Source organism: Bactrocera latifrons, unplaced genomic scaffold, assembly GCF_001853355.1.
Source record: "Bactrocera latifrons isolate USDA-ARS-PBARC rearing strain unplaced genomic scaffold, ASM185335v1 scaffold_121, whole genome shotgun sequence".
Lineage (NCBI taxonomy): Eukaryota > Metazoa > Arthropoda > Insecta > Diptera > Tephritidae > Bactrocera > Bactrocera latifrons.
In genome coordinates, this window is record NW_017534642.1 from 962555 (window position 1) to 983040 (window position 20486).

The 20486-nt window shown below is 37.2% G+C and overlaps 1 protein-coding gene across 1 annotated transcript; it reads left to right on the forward strand.

Annotated features, from left to right (window-relative positions):
• The first annotated feature begins 1034 nt into the window (after positions 1-1034).
• On the forward strand, positions 1035-15324 carry LOC108978441 (cytospin-A). Its single transcript, XM_018948733.1, has 12 exons — positions 1035-1122; positions 10058-11091; positions 11165-11305; positions 11561-11737; positions 11863-12795; positions 12857-13000; positions 13059-13227; positions 13288-13436; positions 14202-14333; positions 14400-14604; positions 14687-14961; positions 15030-15324. The coding sequence occupies exons 2-12, from the start codon at positions 10366-10368 to the stop codon at positions 15117-15119; spliced, it is 3141 nt and encodes a 1046-aa protein (XP_018804278.1). The 5' UTR covers positions 1035-1122; positions 10058-10365; the 3' UTR covers positions 15120-15324.
• Positions 15325-20486: the final 5162 nt, after the last annotated feature.

Below are 20486 nucleotides of genomic sequence, written 5' to 3' on the forward strand. Positions count from 1 at the left end.
GTAAAGATCTGAGCGAGTACAAGTAGTTAAAATGTATACCCTAGAAAGCACATAAACGGATTATTGCTATCGTTGCCACAACTATCATGTTGATAATGTAAAATACACCCTTTTTAGTCAAACGATCGAAGCAATATTTCTTGCTAACCACTCTTGCATTTCACTACTCTCAAATGTGATGTATTTTTTCGTGTCCACCACTGTACAACGCACGTAGCGGAGCATCACCAGCAACGCAACGAACCATCAACAGCAACGCAACACTGCGTTAACAGCAACGTAACGGAGCATTAACATTTCACAGCAATTAGATTATGTTATTGACATTACAGCACCGATCAATAGCTGTGACGTTAATGTTATCCCAAGCAACTCATAGAATACCAACTGTAGTGCTTGTCTTTAGGCTCGTGTTTTGTAATTAAATTCCTGTTGTGGTGGTGGAATATTCGCTGCTGTCTACTGATTATTGTTGACAAAATCAAAAGCGACATTGCATCTTTTCATTCTATTATCGTTCCTTCTGTTAACAAATGTTTCAGTTTCCGTCGATAATTGTCCGCTGTAAAGTGACTCTCGTTAGGGCCTACACGCATACACGTAACGCATGTTGCATTACATACACACACATATGTACGTATTTGTTTGGGTATACATGTATTGGTGTAGTTTTATCAACATTCCGATTGCCAATTTGGTTGGTGTGCTCTTCCACGACTCTTTCTTTCACTCTATTGCGCTTAACACTCCACTTGATGTTGCCAGATTGTATTATTAAAATAATATTCGCTTGATCTCAAGACTGTAGAATTTACTTCCACTTAGGCGTAGCGATTACATTTACTAAAACAATGTAAAATAATTTTTTCGCTGATTGCTTTAATATGCACCTTCACAATAACAATCTGGCAACACCAACCACTTTTGCCGGTTCGCTCAGTTAACACCAACACAAATGCACGCCATTGTAATCGTCGTTGGGTAGTAGTAGAGTTGGAAAGAGTACACCTATCGGCTGCTAACAACCATCGAGAGCCGCCACTTGCACCGGATATCGTTTTGTAGACGCGATGTAGTTGTTGGATAAACGAGCGGTCGAATGGTTGTGTGAGCAAACGAACGGTCGGTCGTCTAAGTTGATTGTATTGTTTGTTGTGTTTTGATCATTGACGGTCGCTATACGATCTCCTATATACATACATACACATGTGTATATATTTTTATTGTGTTTAATTTGTTGAACAATTACTGTCGCCGTTCCTGGCTCATGTGCCAACATACATAGCCGTACTTGTTGTTCGTGCGCTTTTGATTTTGTATACCGGTTTCTTTGACTGGCTCTGGCGCAGCCCGAGCGTCGCGTTGTTGCCCGAGCAGCAATTCGTTTGCGTTTACCCATATTTACTTACTGAGTTTCAGTGTTTTTCTTACTTTTGGCTTAGCCTGCTTTTTTCTCAACTGTGTTTTTTTTTGGTTTTTGACGATCGCGTACTAGTAAACGCCGAAATGTCAAGACGTCTTGCAGTGCAACGCCATTCAATTTCGTGTGCGCGTGTTTTTCACTTGTTTTTATTTTTCGCCACTTTTCGGGCGTTGTTGCTTATTATTCATTAATGCGTGTGAAGTGCTTGAACCTTCTGACTATTTGTTGAGCAGTCAGCAGTATAAATAACAACATGAAATATTGTATTAAATGAGATTAATTTAAAAGACAGGCATCGGTAAATGCCGAACATAGAGTGTGCGTGTTACAGCTGTGTGTGACAACAGTCAGCAAAGTACAAAAAGCGAGTGAAAATATTGCGAAAATTACTCTACCAGCAATTAAATTGTGAAATTTCGTATGCGTGACATGATTGCTCCACGAAGCGCTGGCATTAACGAAGCCTAGTCATGCAATGAAATCGCTAAGAAACAAGAAAAACATTGATGGCCGTGTTTTTAGAGTACTCTCTTCTTAATACCAGTGAAAAAATTATGCATCAGCTGCTAAAATGAACTTCAAAGGCACATAATACACAATTTTGCATTCGTTAATGCGCTCTCAATGTCGTGTACCAAAAAACCGACAGCCCTGCCACCCCACTGATCGAGGCAGCGCAAGCAAAACCCGCCCTGTGAGCAAACCGTCTTCACTGTGCTTGTTAGCGACAGCCCTTGACTCATCTCGCAACACTAGTTGGTGTTGTTGTTGTTGTTCGTATTCGCGTTGACTTCTTAATTTTGAAACGTCAAGGACATGTGATCACTGAAGCAGGCTTTGAATATTCATTAAAATAGGTAGGACCGTCACAAGGTGCATTAAAACGTGTGTCGAAGCTTGCAACTTCTTATTTACAAAATGTTGCATTAGGGTTACCAAAAACGCCATTGAAATGGAAACATTTTGACAGAAGGCGGCATCAGAATGGGTACGTTGATTCCGTAGCGGAATAGTACACAACTGACAACTGACCATTGAGCGACATATTGACCATGATAAAATAAACAGCTGATTTATGTATGTTTGCTTGAGCAACGGATTCGTTGTGACAAACCCCCTTCGCTACGTGCGTCCTTTCATTCGCAGTAGTGGCAGAAAATATGCCAGAAGTAATTTGAGGTAATACTGCCGAGTTGACAGTTCAGATGCAGAACAAAAATCCGTGCTCTTTCCAGTTATACGTAACCAGTTCTACGGACCCGACTGTCGTGGGAAAACAACTGAATTGCCTCCATTTAATGTGGAAATTGTGATGGATCTTTGTTGGAGTAATTTGTAGTTTAACATAAAATATTTACAAAATCAGTTTTTATCACTTCAATGTGCAGATAATGTTCCAAAATGCAAAGCAAGATGTGAAAACGTCAACCTTTCCGTACGATATTACTCGGAATTTAAAGTTATATTAACCAAGACATTTAGAAAACTGTACTACCAGCCTATCGTACACTGCAAAATCTGTTTAGATTCAATCTAACCGCTAATCTTTGAATAAAATTATTCTGTAAATTTAAAGGTAGTTCAAAACATCAAGCCATTGGATCCGTTTCTACAGCAGAAGTCTACAGTCAGATTTGTGGCGAACCACTCAACGAGTACTTAAGATTCTCAGGCTCTTAGCTTAGAAATGTTTTGAGATAGATTTAAATGATAGGTAGTGACATCTAAGCTGACAACATCATTTCGAATTATTAGTTTATACCATGATCAGATCTATACTTAATTACCAGATTTCGGCTGTTGAGTAGTTTATCCCACTAATCGTATAAATTTAACAAGATTTCATCACACAAAAATTACAGTTCTTAATCTCGTCTCCGAGGTGATTTAAATGTAATTTACACAAAAACTCTCTGTGCGACTCTATTTAGCACCATCTACTTATCATCATTGGAAATCTACTGTATTATCACAGCTGATTTAGACACTCCAAAAGAAAAAAATGTAAACAGACAAATGAATTAAACGCAATGAATCTGAATTCACCTGAAACCCGACTTCTCAAATAAAAAACTGCGTCCATTATTTTCATTATATGGAAAATATTTAAAAGTAGACGGCTTTTATAACAATATACTATAAGTATTTTCTTTTAATAAATATTAAGCGATGTGAATTCTTGAATGGCAAAAACATCTGTTTTATTATCTGCCCAACGGCAGTGAGAACGGGCTAGATTAGTGAAGAGATTAAATGTAATCTAAACACTTAAAATTTTTTGGTGCGAACATAGTATTAGGTCTGCTGTTCCAAGCAAATATATTCCTCTCTTGCTAAATTTTTAAAGAAGTCGGAGGGAAAAACGGCACTGGATTTTAATAGATAACATAGATAACATATATAAGCATTTGTCAAACGGCAGCTGTCACTTCTCTAGCGCTGCGCTGCGCACACTCGCTCCACTGTCTTGTCTATTGGCTGCGCCCTTCGCTCAACGCTGATTCATTAGCGTTAATCTTAGCTGCCTTATGAATTGTGGTTTTCAACTTGTTGTCGGTTGCTTTATGAGTAAATGACTACATATGTATATGATTTATAGGCATGGAACACCACGAATATGTGCGCATATGTATGTATGTATTAGTATGACAAATATATGTGAATAGATGAGCTGATGTGTAAATACAATGAAACTAAAAAACATTTTGATATTCTTAAACAGCAAAACATCGCTGCGCGTTTACGCACCTGAGCGCCGCACCCGCTCGTTCTTACTGTTATTTGTTTTTTTCCCATTTGCTTGCGAAGTTTCACTAGAAATCAATAATTTATGCAACAAAAAAGCATTACAGAATTCAATAATATAAGCAACAACAAAAATATGAGATAAATAATGCCTTTATGTAAGAAAAAATACGCATTTTGGTATTTACCGCATTGCTACAACAACAAATTCAAGTTTTGAATTTTTGTGCATGCAAATGAGTTTTGTTTTGATTTACAAAGTCCAAAAATGGAAAATGTTGGCTTTTGGACTTGCAAAGCGCTCAAGGTCGTGCGTTGCATTGTTGCGAATAAGCTTGCGCTGGCTCCACAACACGTCCTTGTCGTTTTGAACTGCCTTTTATGTAGCTTTAATACTTTTAATTTAATTTTATTACGCCCTTAGTAATCAGTCCACATTTGCTGGTATTTTTTACAACTCAACTTTTTTATGCTTTGCTTTGAGTTCTTAGAAATTTTCCATTTACAATTTGTAATTCGAGTTCACACATAGTTGACGGCATGTATGTACATATGTATGTATGGCTGTAGGCGCTTACTACTTCTATTACAAGGCAATTGGAAGGTTTTATTAACCTCTGTACTTGCTTATCGATTTGGTTGTCTCCATTTCAACGGTATCTCCGCCTACTTAAACGTATACTCGCATAAAGATAAACTTACAAGCTTAAATGTATTGTCTATGCACAATAAACCGCTTAAACCAAATTTGGTGGCATAACATTTTCAAGTAATCAACTCAAGCATTCATTCAATCAATCATTTATATGTTTTACACTTAATCCACAAGTGCGGAATTGCCCAGAGCAAGTGGAAGCTTATATATTTTATTTGCGGAAAATTTTCGTAGTGATTTTTTTCGGAATAATTTCAATTTTGAAACTTTGAATCACGCTCTTCAAGCATTGGCTGCTTTACTTTCACTACAAAACCGCTAAAAAGGAAGTACAACCTAAGCATTACAGCGCTAAAACAATTAAAAATCGAAAGAATATAGTCCACCCATACGCTAACCTCAAATTTCACGTGAATTTTTCGCTTATAAATTGTATAAATTCTCTAATTTGTAGTGTGGGTGAATTTCGAAACTTATCCGACGGGCTTGACTAATGCAGTGAACTTGCTCTGAACCTACTAAGCTGGTACAAACTTATATAATTCTCTATTAAAAACGAAGAATAAACAGTTCTTGTCAAATAGAAGAGATTTCATGGTTGATGTTGTAACGGTAGAAAATATTCCAGAAGTAATTTCAAGATATGGTGCCGAATTGATATTCATTGGCCAGATAAAAATAGTTAAAAACCACTTTTGTGCAAACAAATAATATTTAAAATTAATACTCACCGACTCAAACGGGGTTAGATCGCCAAAAAACAGTCCTGGCCGGACAAAATCCGGGTCAATTCCGGTGCGTAGAACCGGCTGTCGTTGGAATCGGTGAAGAGATATATTGATATCGGCAGTTCTGATAAATAAGCATTTTAGTGGGCGGAAAAAAAAACGTATGCAGACAGACAGATATTCATGACTAAACCGACGTAGTTCGACAGACTGATTAATTATATTCATTTATACTTAATAGGGTATGACGTTTTCTTCTGTGTGTTTCAAAAAAAGACCGATATCTTCAAACGAACCTTGAGTCTATTCATTAGAAGATCCTACCCTCTTGATCTCATTAAGCAGCTGTTGCAAAACTGTTACAGTCGTCAAACTAAATGATAGAAACAATCTGCAACGAAAGAAATAATAATAATGTGAATCAGAAAACTTAAACCAAGTGGCACTTAAGACAGACAGTTTTCAATTGCTAGGTATATTCACTCCTCCAGTGGCAAATTTAGTATATTTTGTTCAGAATATACAAAGCGTTGAAAGATCATGATAGATAATACAAGTCGGACATTTTATGCTATTAGAGAAAAAAACCATAACTCAGTCCGAATGGCAAGAAAAGTTATGTACCGCAAGCCTCACACATTGATCACGCTTTGTAAGCTTTAGATTTACGAATAGAACTCTTTTTTGTGATGTCTCGTCCAAGATTGTCTCCGTTGAAGTTCGGAATAGAGATTTGCTTTGCCTTGACTGCAAGTCCCAAAATAGTTCATTTATATACATATGTATGTATATATATAGGCTTCCCATTCCTCTGCCAAGATTTCATTCGCTCCGCCTGAGGATTTCTCCAAATGCAATCTTTTATTCAAAACACAGCTAGGTCAAGAGTAACTGCCAGCTGCTATACATGTGTAAGTCACATGAGAATCATATTAAAAAGCAGAATACAGAAAGAAAACAAGCAGTGATGAAGGAAAAGTCAGTATCTCATAAGAAAGTACTCGTATTTATTACGAACAAGCGCTACAAACAGACATTATTGCTGCATAAATCAAGCAAGGGAAGCATACAAAGTGGCAGCGGCAGCAACAACAATTGCATACACATATCCGTCAGCACTGTGTCGAAGTGAAAATGTTAATACGGGGCATACATATATACATACATAGCGTACAGACAATTAACAATGGAGCCAAAGCCGTCAGAGCCACAGCCTGAGTTGCTTGGAGCCTGCAGTGTGTCATGACGCTAACTGTGCGCAGACTGTAAGTTAGCAGTGTGGCAAGCGGTGGCTGCACTACAACAGCAACAAGTACATCGAGTGCAGGGCGACACGAAGCGGTGCGAAGAGAGCTGCTGCAATTGTGAAGCTTGTTTATTTGGCTGCCGTGCCGTTGCACTTAGCGCGCTCGTTGCAACGTCGGAGTCAACAAAAGCTATGCTTTAAAGAAGGACAAGCATTGCTATAAGAACAAGCAGAGTGAAAAGCAAATGCCAAATACGAAAAGTGTGGAATATGAAAAGTGGCAGAGAGAATATATAAATTGAAAACTTACATACATACACAAGTGGATTTGTATYGCTCGCTGCTTGTGCATGGAACCGATTTTCAGCATAATGCGAACGAAGTGTGTAGAAACTCTTGAAATAGTGATTTACTTGCTACCAAAGTGGCTTCCGCAGACAACATGCATTGCTTATCAAAGTATTATCTCTGTGCTTGAAAGAGAAACATTTTATTCCGTCCACTACATATGTATGTATGTAAATACGCACAAAAATTCTTTAGACCGTCTATTTTAATGGGTTAGTAGTAGGCTATCACTGCACACCAACAAGCAAGCATAYATACATAAGTGTTTTTGTATGACTAACTGCTTACCGGAGTACGCAGTGGTTCCCAAAGTACGCATGAAAGCAAAAAAAAAATCTTTGTCTTGATTTTGAACGGTCAGTTTCTATGATAACTATATGATACAGTAGCCCGATATTGGCAATTTCGACAAATAAACAGATTCTTCGGGAAAAAATTACATATGCAAAAGTTCAGGTTGAGCGGTTACCTAATTATCACTCTTGATATTGTTGCACAGAATACTGCTTGGGTTTGAGCACAGCAGTTTTCTTGCAGTACTTTTTAGTGGCATTCGGATGCGTCAGTGAAAGGTTTCGACCATTGCCAATAGATATGTCAGTTTGGCAACCACTGCTTTCGTCCATTACCAATGGCTGCAAGACTTGTCTATGACTAATGACACACAAAGTAGCTGTTGTCTCTGCAATTTGACTCATTAAAAAAAAAGGAAATACTCGAGTCAATGATTAAAAAGAAAAAAATCCCGAAAATAAGCACAAATAAATTACTTAAAAGACAAAAAATATCGAGGAATGTAACGAAAATTGGCGTAAATGAGCACAGCGCTTATCTACAGGCATAGTATGTAACTACATACATACCTGTACACATGTGTGTGTATGCTCCAGCCATGCACAGAATGTGCAACCAAAGAGCAATAATGCCAGCAAGAGCAAAAATTACTGTAAAAATAAATAAATAATAATAAAAAACATTAGATTAGCATAGAAATGCATGCGTACATAAGTATTTATGTATACATCTATAAAATTTTGTTAATGTATTACTGATTGGAACTGAAGCACCAAGACGTATAATTATTATGCGCAGGTGGGGATCAATCCAAGCACATATGTATGTATATACCCATAGAAAAATCACATGTTTTTACGTTTTTCATTGGGACGTCGAACGTCAATTAGAAAACAGCAACACGATTGCCACCAGATATGGCTCGCGAGTAATTAAGCACGAAAAAACGACAACGGTGTCATTGAATTGGCGGAATCATGTGGTTGCCAGCGACCATCGCGGTTTTACGCTAAATCAAAGCGCGTTGAAAAATTGTGGTTACAAATATTTCAGCTTACAAGTGGAAAATTACAAATAAAATATGCTTGAATGAATTTAAAAATATGAACAACATCTCCCCTCACAATTTATCTATGCTTACAGGCTTGTTCAATTTTTAGCTGCCACTGTTATCGCATTAAAGTCGATTTAAGCGCTTTTTTATCTCTATTATTTCGATTAGTTTCCATCGCTTATTTTTCTGCCACAGCATACATTGCTTATTGAACAATAAGGCTGCGCAGTTTAAGGCAGTCTTACGTATTTTTTCCATACGCACTCATATACGTAAGTAGACGTTGTCGCAAAAGCGCTCTTCCGCCAATTTTCGATCGTCAGCACGTTCTTATTAATTATGCTCGACACAGCGCCGTTTGGATTTCAGCTTATTTATTTTTATTAGCCTTCCTGTTTACATACGCGTGTACATACAATAGGATTGGCAAATCCTGTAGCAAATTATTAAAATTTAATTTTCTTAAATTTATTATGTTAAAGTAGATTTTTAAGCAGGGTCGTGAAAAATTAATCATTATCGCCTAAGAATTTCATATGCATTCCTTAGATCACAAAAAAATATAGAACAAGAAAAAACGTTAAATTCGCCTGAATGACTCTTCAGAAATTCCTTACAAGAACTTGACACCGATCGGTCAGTTTGCAAGGCAGCTATATGCTACAGTGATCCGACCTCCATAATTTCTTCAAAGATTACACCATTAGATTGGAAAATGAGGTATATGTACACCGGAAACTAAGGTCTATTGTGCTCATTGCCTTAGACAATAACCCATTCAAAATTTCGTGATGATATCTCGTCAAATGAAAAGACTTTCCATACAAGAACTTGGTTCCTATCAATCAGTCAGTTTGTATGGCGGTCCGAAGTCAGCGGTTTTAAGTTGAGAAATGTCGATGTGATGCGAAAATAGGGAAAACACACAATGCCACAATACTGCTTATTGTCATATTCGTGAATGTTGCATGGTCATTTATTCGAGTACAATCAAATTATTGTGCTGTGCTTTGCTTTGATTAACCCATTGATGGCAAGCAAAATGAAAACTTATTCACAAAACTATTAATTTGTATAGAGCTATTCATTTACGCGCCTGCAGAAAAGAGCTTTGACAGACAAAATTTCTTAAAGATATAGGGTGCTGCGGTGAGGGTCGGCAAAATTATTTTCCATACTTTCTTTAAGGTTTAGATCGTTCTGTAACTATTTGTATAGCACTAAAAAGATGTTTGAAATTAGGCTTAAAGTGTTTTTTCTCAAGATGTTCTGGTAGAAGCTATGTTACCGGCTTATGCTTCAATATTTCTGCATGAAAACATTATCAGTAAAGTTCAAAAGTCCCGAATAGAACTACTCAATCTATATTTCAGAAATAAATCCGCAAAAAAAGTAATTTTTTTCACCATGAAAGCCTTACTTCCCCTTAAGGCAAGGGTTCACTTTTAACCAAAAATGATAAATCATCTCGACAAACATTAAGATCGATCAAAAAAATATCGAGAGGCCAATGTGTTAAGTGGTTTAGCAAATAATTTCATACAGATTTTTTCTCGTAATTCAGAAAAAACGACAATGAACAAATGCAAACAGCCTAAAACAAAGATACGTCAGATAATTTTATTGCCGTAAAAAATTAAAACTAAATTGCTAAAAGACACGATAAAGAGATAAATCACAAAAGACATAAAACATTTGAAGTGTAAAACGTTGTATAAATTTCAATTAAAAGCGAATTACGCGCAAAAAAAGCGCCCTCTCCTAACAAAGAACGCACAATTTCGCAACAGCAGCCTACGCACCTCTCCTTCGACCACAAGTTCCCACTTCCAAAACCAAATTTAACTAACTCATAACTGTATTTAACACACAATGATCAAATTGAAATCGTTGTTCCGCAGAGGGCAAGGCCCCTCGGGCTCCTCGAAGCATTCCTCCTCCAATAGCCGTCACAAATCGCAGTCCACCACATCGCTGAACACGGTTGGCAGCAGCAGTCAGGAGCCCGCCGCACCGACGGCCGCCTCAGCCGCCAACACAGCCACATTTTATCCGCCCATCGATCCGGTCACAGAACGCGGCGTCGACGTAGGCGAGGGTGATTTGAATATCGTTACCCCACTAGCAGCGCGCACGCGCAGTCGCACACCAGAGGCGCTGCGCCACACCAACAACAATAGCAACGCTGCGCAAATAAGCGCCGCCAACAGTGCCAATACTTTGCCACACAAGAAGCCAAAGGTCGCCGGCATCGGCAAGAAGGGTCAGAAGCAGCCAAAGCAATTGCCAACGACAGCGCAGCCACATGCGCCGCCAGCACGCGCTGAGGTCGTAGTCGCTACCGCACCAGTTGGCAATGTAATGACGACAATAGCCGCTGCGCCGGGAAGTCACAATTCCGCGGTTAATACAGCAACCAATAACAATTACACCACCGGCGGCGAATTGATTAGCGCGTCCATTGGGCAAGTGGCGCTACCGACTCCAGCCGAAGCGGGCATAGATTTGTACAAGTTGAATGCGGCCAATTATCAGCAATTCATTAACAACGAGCAACTATTGCAACAGCAACAACAACATCAACAACAATTGTTAGAGGTGCGTCGGTATAACAATGCAAAAATATTTCATTTGTTTCCAATTCGAATAATATTTTCGTTTCTTGTGGCAGGCTAACAACAAAATGCAGGATCTGCAGGCGCAGCTAGAGCGTCTGGGTCACGAAAAATCATTGCTGGAAGCGCGCATTGCCGAGCTGCTGCCATATCAGGCCGAAGTGGGTAAACTGAAGGCGGAGCTGCTCAAGATGCAGGTGGGGGACAATGTTTTTGCAGAAAAATATCGCCAATAAATAACTGTAAATCTCTGAAAAACACACACACTGCAGCGACAATAAAGCTATTTGTGCTATTTCTACACCACAATGCAACTCTGCATAGTGCAGGTGATTTACAGTTATTTAATTGTCAGCTGCAAGTAGTGTGATTCAATTAACGCCGACACTTTGAATGGCATGCCACAACGTCGTATTTTCATATTAATTTATTTTAATTCCTCTTGCGCACAGAGCCAGCACGAGAAAAGTCAATTGGAGGTGACAAATCTCAAGTACGAGAATGAGTCGTTGCGCAATCGTTTGCGTGATGTTGTCAACTCGCCATTATCAGACGCGGAGAAACACCAAATCATACAAGACTCGCAGCGATTGCACAGTTCAGCGCCGGCCTCAATTGCGCTGCCAAGTGTAAGTTGACCAGTAGTCTATTGGTTTGTCCAACCTTCTCGTTTCAAAAATGCGTTTTCAAAAATAAAAATATGTTTACATTATTGATTTATAAACAATTTTAACTGTTCTTCCACGGCCTGTAGACTACCGACAATGACGTGGGCACACCCTGTCTCACGCCCGATTGGGATAAGCACTCCTCATCAAGCGAAATTTCCGTCGCCTGCCTGCAAGATAAGATCATACAAATGGAGGAGACGCATTATTCGACCAATGAAGAACTGCAGGCCACACTGCAAGAGCTAGCCGATTTGCAGGCCCAGTTGAGTGACGCACAGGCGGAGAACGAACGTTTAGCCGAGGAGAAGGATGTGCTCTTTCAGACACTGTGTCGCCAAACTGAGAAACTGAATGATTCGCGCACACAAATCAACACGCTACGCACCGAAATCAGCTCCTCTGAACGCGAACGTAAACTACTCGATCTGATTAAGACATCGCAGGAAGAACGCGAAGCGATACTCGTCAAGCAGGAGGAGCTCAATGCCGAATTGCAGGAGTTACGTCAACAGCTGGAGACCGCCTTGGCCGATTGTACACGTACGCGCGAACGCAATGCGCTGTTGGACTCTACCGTCGATGCGGCGAACGCCGAACGCAAACAAATTGAAGCGCAGCTAACACAGGCCAAAGAGGAGATCTCACAGCGCAGCATCGAGATAAATCGCCTGAGCACGCTGCTGGAGAATGCACGCTCAAAAATCGAAGAACTGGAGCAAGATTTGGCGCGTGGTGAAAAAACCGATCTTACCGATTTATTGGACGCGGCCCGCAAAGAGAAGGATACGTTGGAGGAGCGGGTGGCCGAGTTGCAGGATCAGTATTCGCGCAGTCAGGCGGAAATTCGACGAATCAAAGAACAGCTGTCCGGCGTGACTGAGGAGTGCAAGGTCGCAAAGAATAATGCCAAGTGTGCCGTCTCACATCTGGAATATCGGCTGGAGCAGCTGCAACAGGAGAAGGACAAGTTGAGCAGCGAGCATCAGCAGCTAGTCGATAGCACCAACGAATTGCAGGTAAGTGTGGTGTTTACGATGTATTTCCAACTCTCCATATTGACGGTATGACATTTAATAGGTGCAATGCAAATGTCACTTGGAAGACAAGCAACAGTTACAAAACCTACTCAGCGAGACGCAGAAACATTTGGGCGATGTGGAGGGCAAACTGAATGCGACCGAAAAACAGCTCGAGGAGGAAGTAAAGTTGCGCAAACAGGAGGTAACGACACTGCAAACGACATGTAACGCATTTCCACTGAACGGCAACTTCTTTTCAGGCAGAGGAATGGCAACAGTTCCAGTCGGACTTGCTAATGACGGTACGGGTGGCCAATGACTTTAAGACTGAAGCGTTGAGTGCGCGCGAACAGATGGTGCTCGACAACAAAACGCAAAAGGAGAAGATACGACTGCTGGAGCAGCAAATAGAGAAGCTGACAAAACAACGTAAGCGTTTCACATTTCAACAGTCATCTAACTGTTTTCACTTTTAAACATAAATTACAGAAATGCAACAGAATGAAACGCAGCAATCGGTGCTGACCACTGTCCAACAAGAAATGGCTTCGCGGCGCAGTAAAATCGGCAGCAGTCTGAATCGGCAAGACTCGCGGCTGTCGGTGAAGACGCTTATCGAGAGCATTGAGAACAATAAGGTGGGTAGTAGGTAACTGGTACTAGTACAGTGTTCTACAAAAAATAAAGATTTCCGATCGACACAATAACAGTTTTTAAAGCTGCTTGAGAAATATCGTCATACTCGTATTATAAAAATTCGTCTGTTACTTCTACTTTTGTATACAACTGATCCTCAATGAATGATCGGTGATCGTCGTTAACTTTGTCAAGATCGTCTTCGCCGTCTTTAGAAACGACTAAAAGCGGCGTTCCCACGACAGTTGAGTCTACATAACCGGAATGGACCCGGATTTTTATCCATCCAAGGACTGTCTACTCAGCATAATTTTATCGCTACAACAACAACAACCACTAAAAGCGATGAAACAGATTTCGAAAGCTTCCAAGAAGAAAACTGCGCTTTATATAGTTCTGTTAAATGTTGGGTTTTGATTGAAGATTTGTTCTCACCAATTTGTCAATGGATAGCGTAAGTAAGAATACTTATCGGAAGAGAAATTTAAAGTTTGCGAATAAGTGTAAAGGGAGATAGAGAAACAGCGAACCAACACCTTCGGTTGGCAGAAAATGAAGTTTTGAAAAATTTTTGGAACAGCTCTCTTTGTTGTGGCTTTAGCGGGAAGAAAACATACCCGAACTAATTTGGAGTAATGCTGCCCAGTTGACAGTCCCTGAGCAAATATAAATTCGGGTCCATTCCGCTTACGTGGACCCAGGTGTCATGGGAACGGAACAGATCTTCGAGTTTATGAAAATTTATTCTTTTCCACTTTCACTTTTAGCCAAAAGTCGAGGAAACTGAGTCACATTACAGTTCCACATCTAGCTTAAATAGCGCTACACCGGAGATAACGGGCAACCTACTGCCACCGGTCATTGGCAATAATACAACGAATAGCGACTGGGCTGAAAATGTGAGTAGTAATTATTTCGTTGTTGTTACTGTTTTAATTCAGATTTTTTTCGATCTTTTTGCTTAGGTGCGTCTACAAACTACAACAACCATTAACAGCAGTAGCATTAACAGCATTACAAACAGTAATACCGTCAACAATACACCTGCCAAAGGACCGCTGCGCGAACAGCAACAACAAACGCCGGCAACAACAACACAAACTAGCTTAGTCTCGAATCTGCATCACTTTAGCGGCCTCAACAGTGTATCGAGCAAATCTCTTCTAAGTGGTGAGTAAATAAGAGACACAAATACAAACACCCCTCCCTCTACACAATGTGCAATTCATTTCAAAATATTTGACATTTGCAGGCGAACGCAAGGATCCGTTGAATATGTTGGCGAAAAACGGCGGCTCGAAACGCAATGCGCTGCTGAAATGGTGTCAAAACAAAACCGTCGGCTATCGCAATATTGACATAACAAATTTCAGTTCGTCCTGGAATGACGGTTTAGCGCTCTGTGCAATACTACATTCCTATCTGCCGGATCGTATACCCTACGACACGCTCAATCCGACCAACAAGCGACGGAACTTCTCCCTGGCGTTTGCGGCGGCCGAATCTGTGGGCATACAAACGACTTTGGTAAGGCACCTACACACATAAACGCATACAAATGCACATTTTAAGCAACCGATTTGTCCGATTCACAGAATATAAACGACATGTGTCAGCTTGAGCGGCCCGACTGGACGCAGGTGATGTCCTACGTAACGGCAATTTACAAACATTTCGAAACGTAGACGCGGGCGCCATGACAAACACGCACATGCGCACTTGTACAATTTTGTGAGATAAGTTGGACAGCAACAAATGCTTATATTTGTACTTTCCTGCTGTGTGTTGTTCGTTCGGTATACGCAGATGGCAATGTAGTGAGCGTGAATGAAAATGGGAAAAACTAAGACTTAACGCAGTATGCTGTATTCTTGATAGACACATTATTTAGTGGCAATGGCGTAATACATACACACTTTATTATCACACTTGTTCCATAGTGTTTTTTTTCGCATTATTATTATTATTGTAGTTTACACATATTTAATTTATTGAATAAAAAAGAAATCTTATAGAAAAAACGAGAGATAGTATATCATTTAAAATTTAAACAAAAAAAGAAAAGTAAAGATTAAAAAAAAATGTGCATACAAACACTTAATTTCGATTGGTCAGTTTGTAAGGCAGCTATATGCTATAGTAAACCAATCGGTGGCTCCTACAAATGCGTAGCTTCTTGGGGAGAAAAGGCAGATATCTTCAACACTGATGACTAGTTCGTGTTCATATACACTGACAGATATGTATGTACATAATGGCATTTGAGAAAAAAAAAATGAAAAATATTTTTGTTGTTTAAGCATTTCGTTACTGATTTGTAGCATACAATTAGGCGCAAATGATACACAGAAAAATAATAACAAAACCACGTTGAAGTAAATGTAATGTGTAAAAGATTATGTGAAGCGTATTCAAAAGTCAAGTAATGGTTTGAGAAAAGATTTCAAAAAAAAAAAAAAAATGGTGATAGTGAAAACTAATTTATGTGAAAAAGTAATAAATTTTATCTCTACAAATATACATTTGTACACATATAGAAAAACTATATTTTAGTACATAAATGCTTTTAATAAAAAATAATCTCAATTAAAATAAACAAAAAATCACTAAATTCCTTTTTCCTTTTGTAACTATATGTTTGAAGGCGTTTCCGTTTTAGTGTGGTGGCAACCGTAGTACCGGTAAACGTTAACGTAAAACTTTACACACGCCTTTCCAAAAACAACTTTCTTTGAGATGGTTGAGATGATAGCTTTAGTTCTACTTAACCTATTCCTCTGAAATTTGATTTAAAAAAATATCTTTGTTATAAGTTTCTCTATAGAGCCTGCCTGCCTCGCACTTTGGAAAAAAACTCAAAAACGGTAAAAGAAAAAAACTCAAAAAGGTAAAAAATAATGGCATTGTGTGAATTTTTTGGTCAAAGGTCAATTGATAGCGACATCTTTGTAAATGAAGAATTTTTTCAATTTGTTTGTTTTAGATCTCTATAAAAGTTGGAATCATGTCAACTAGGAAGCACTGTAATTTTATTTCCAGCCCACTCTCCGACGGTCTGTATTCAACTATTTTGTAATTTTGTTAAAGAATAATTTTTCTTTTTTCATTCTTTAAATTTCGATAAAAGTAATATAAAAAAATATAGTGCAAATGGTTTTCATTTTTTATTTTAGTTTGAAAATTCCCTAAAATTTAGACGTAATTTGCAGTGAATGAAAAAACGATAAAGCTGTTTATAAATAGAAAAATAAATATCGTGTTGTAATTGCAATTATTTATTTGGCTTTGAGGGTTTTCAAGTTTTGGTTTACATGTATTCACGATCAAATTTTGGGTAGTCGAAACAGTCTTTTCGTATTTTGTCATAGATGTCGTTGCAAACGTAGCGAAAATAGTGGTAAAATGGTACATATGTACATATTTGTTTATTTATTTATTAGTATAAAAAAAATAAGTAGAAGTTTGATTAGAAATACGAAAAGACTTTTTTGATAGTTAGTGATTGGCAAAAATAAACAACAAAACAAAGCTTTTATTGTTACTTAACAGCTAAATTGTTTTTAAAAAAAGTAAAAAATAAAATAATACAAAATAAATTTATACAAAAAATTTAAATTATGTTTAGTTTGACTTTAAGTAAACCATTTTTTTGAGCTGGAAAAAACAAAAAAAGCATCTTTCTAATTTTACTATTAAAAAAATAGCACTAAGAAATTCAATTATTTTCGAAATTCGTTTAAAGAAAATCAAATTTTATTAAATTGATATTAACATAAAACAACAAAGTATTAAAATTGTTTTAAATTTAGTAAGTTCTATTTATTTGATGATTTGAAGCAAAGTTTCAAAAATTAAAACTTTAAATAAAACAAAAAATAAAAAAAATAAAAATATAACTTTTTGTTAAATTGAAAAAAGAAAAAAGTGCCGCACAATTATTATTTTACTTACTTGTTTGGATTTTTTCTGCTATTGGAAATAAATTGAAATCGCACATACATATGTATTTAGAGAGTTTACAACATTTTTATTTTTATTTTTTTATTATATGTATATCTTAGTTCATAATACATTTATGGTTTAAGCGTTAATTGTTTAACATTAGGGACTTATGGGCTTTGTCCAAAGCAAAGCAATTAATTTTTTCGAGTTTTTATAATAATTTAAATAATTAATAATATTATTGGATATACACATAAAAAAGAAATATGTATGATAAAAAGTAAATTAATAATTATCGTGCACACCTGTAGTTGTAATAATAAAAATTTTTGGGCTCTCATATTCTTATTTATACATGCTTATTGTATTAAAAATATATTTCTTTATATTTATATAGGTACAATTTATTTTTCTATTTAATAAACACCGTTATCATTATAGGTGCACGGCTTAAATATATATATTTTTTTTAACATTCCAAGTATTTAAAACAAAAATGTTATAATAATCAAATATAAATATACTATATGTACAGATATATGCTTATACAAAAATTTTTTTTCTTTACCATAATTCTCAGATACTATGTGTCATATTCAATGCTAAATTAAGTAATCAGTGCAAAGTTTTTAACGCATTTGTCTTTAACATTGTTGTACTGCTGTAATTATTACGTAACTTGAACGCACCCGATTTGTTCCTAGTTAACATGGGCCTAGTTGAAATTCTCGATTCAATGAAATATGCTCTTGGTGATTCCAGCTTCAGTTATGTATATGCTTTGATTTGAACACTCAGAAAGTCGCGGCTTATTTTCATAACAACGAACTATTGTATTATATATACAAACGAGTATTCGAAAATAACTACAGTGGTCATTGGGGAATTGTGATATGTTGGAACTATAAACGTTTGCAAAAATTACAGATTTCACCATTCAAAAATGACACTCGTTAATCATCTCACCCAGGTGACTTGAAACTAATCAACATGAAATCTCCCTATGCGAATCGGTTTATGCGCCATTTGTTGCAATAAGAAAATCTATTAATTACCAAAGCTGATATTGAGACTATGACCAATCAAAGTTAGAAAACTAAAGACAAATAAAAAGTGAGTAAAACTTACTTACATTTGTAATTAAGCGAAAATTGAAAGTGCTGCTACATTAACCCATTCAAGCCCACTGTTACATATACATATGTCGTTTTGAGCGATGAAATTAAACTTAATCGCATAGGTCCTCATGGTCGGAGCTAATCAACCAGAAATTTAATTCTCACTATGTTCAATAATGTCATGTTCCTGGGGCTGTGGAGAATTTGCCTGTTATATGGAAATGTCAACAGAATAACGATCCAAAGCACACGGCAATGTTAACAAACAAGTTTTTTGATGCAAATTCCATCAATGCTTTACAATGGCCATCATCAAGTTTAGACTTGAAACCATTGAACCTCTCTGGGGTGAAGTCGTCAGCGTCCTTTTTGAGGAAGTCTGCAGATTGGTGTCGCCGCGTTGGCACGAATCACAGAAATTAACTCCGAAGRGTTTTTCCATTGCGCTCTTTTAATTAATTAATAAAATTTATAAATCAAAAAAATTATACACTACTAAAGAGTATTGTTCCTAAATGTTAAATGTTTGAATTTTTTTGCAATAGTTATTCATAATTAATATTAAATTGGTTTAACTTGAATGGAAAGATTTAGTGAGGGTCGAATTTGGGATACAACTTTCCTATTTTTAGTTTAGTTGTTTTTAATCATAATCTTCGATGGTGATACTAATAACATAAGTTTACAAATTCAGGTCAACATTTAATTTCGCAAGATGAACTAAGTGATTTGATTCGTGATTTGAATTTGTCCAAACAAAAAGCAGAGTTGCTAGCATCACGGTTGCAGCAATGGAAATATCTTGACTCTCGAACACAAGTTACTGTATACAGAAACAGAAATCAGACAATTCGACCGTTCTTCAAAAAAGAAGACAACATAAGTTTCTGTAACGACATTAATGGTTTATATAATGAAATGAATACACCGTACGATCGAAACGAATGGCGTTTATTCATTGATGGTTCCAAATACAGCCTAAAAGCTACTCTTCTCCACAATGGAAATAAAAAACCATCTATTCCCATTGCTCATTCAATACAAACGAAGTGTTTAGGCCAGCGCCTAACTTCTTTTTACCACCCCTAGTGAGTGTATAACAAACCATTGCCAGTTAGCTGTTAATAGTTTTCACTCAACGGTTAACAGCTTTCACTCGACTGGCAATGGTTTCGTTGAAAACTCCCAGTTAGCAAGCGATTCTGCTAATCAGCTTGGCGCACCTTTTTTCTAGAGAGCAAGAAGTGAAGACGTCCACCGGCTACCACAACCACCACCATAATAGTCAGCATAATAAGGTAATTCTTGGTAATTATCATTTAATAAAGAACCAATTTAATTGGCAAATATCAAACACAAACTTCGTGGTTTTTTTTTTCTTATTTACTAATACACTTTTTCTTCCTGTTTTCATATTATCAACGATGGACGCATCGTCCGCGAGTGACCCGTCGACCGTACGAGAATTAATCACGAAGGAATGATACGAAACAATGCGATCCTGTGCTTCATCAAATACAATGATCATAAATGGAAAATACTTATGTGGCGATCTAAAGCTTTTGTTCAAAATTGAACGTGTTCGTTGCTGCCAAAGCACGGACAACAATATTATATTTAAGTCTTTTATATATATTTCAATGTTAAGTAAGATAAGCTATTGTCATTAATCATACAGTCCACTAGTAATAGATATCTATGCTCAAATATATAGAACATACATACACATATACATCAGCAAGCAATATAAATTATACTTCTATGACAACACACACACACACACACACATGTATTGTATTGTATTGTATAGTTAAAAACAACCCCATGTGGTGTGCTGTAAATATATATACATTTAATTAGATAAGTTAGACTTTTAAAATAGTATATAAGGTTTCCAAATTTATAAATAAAACTTGAATGAAAATATTCTCACTCGATGAAGGTCTTCTCATTTCCCCCCACCAGAGGTAAGGAATGATAAATCATTGTTAA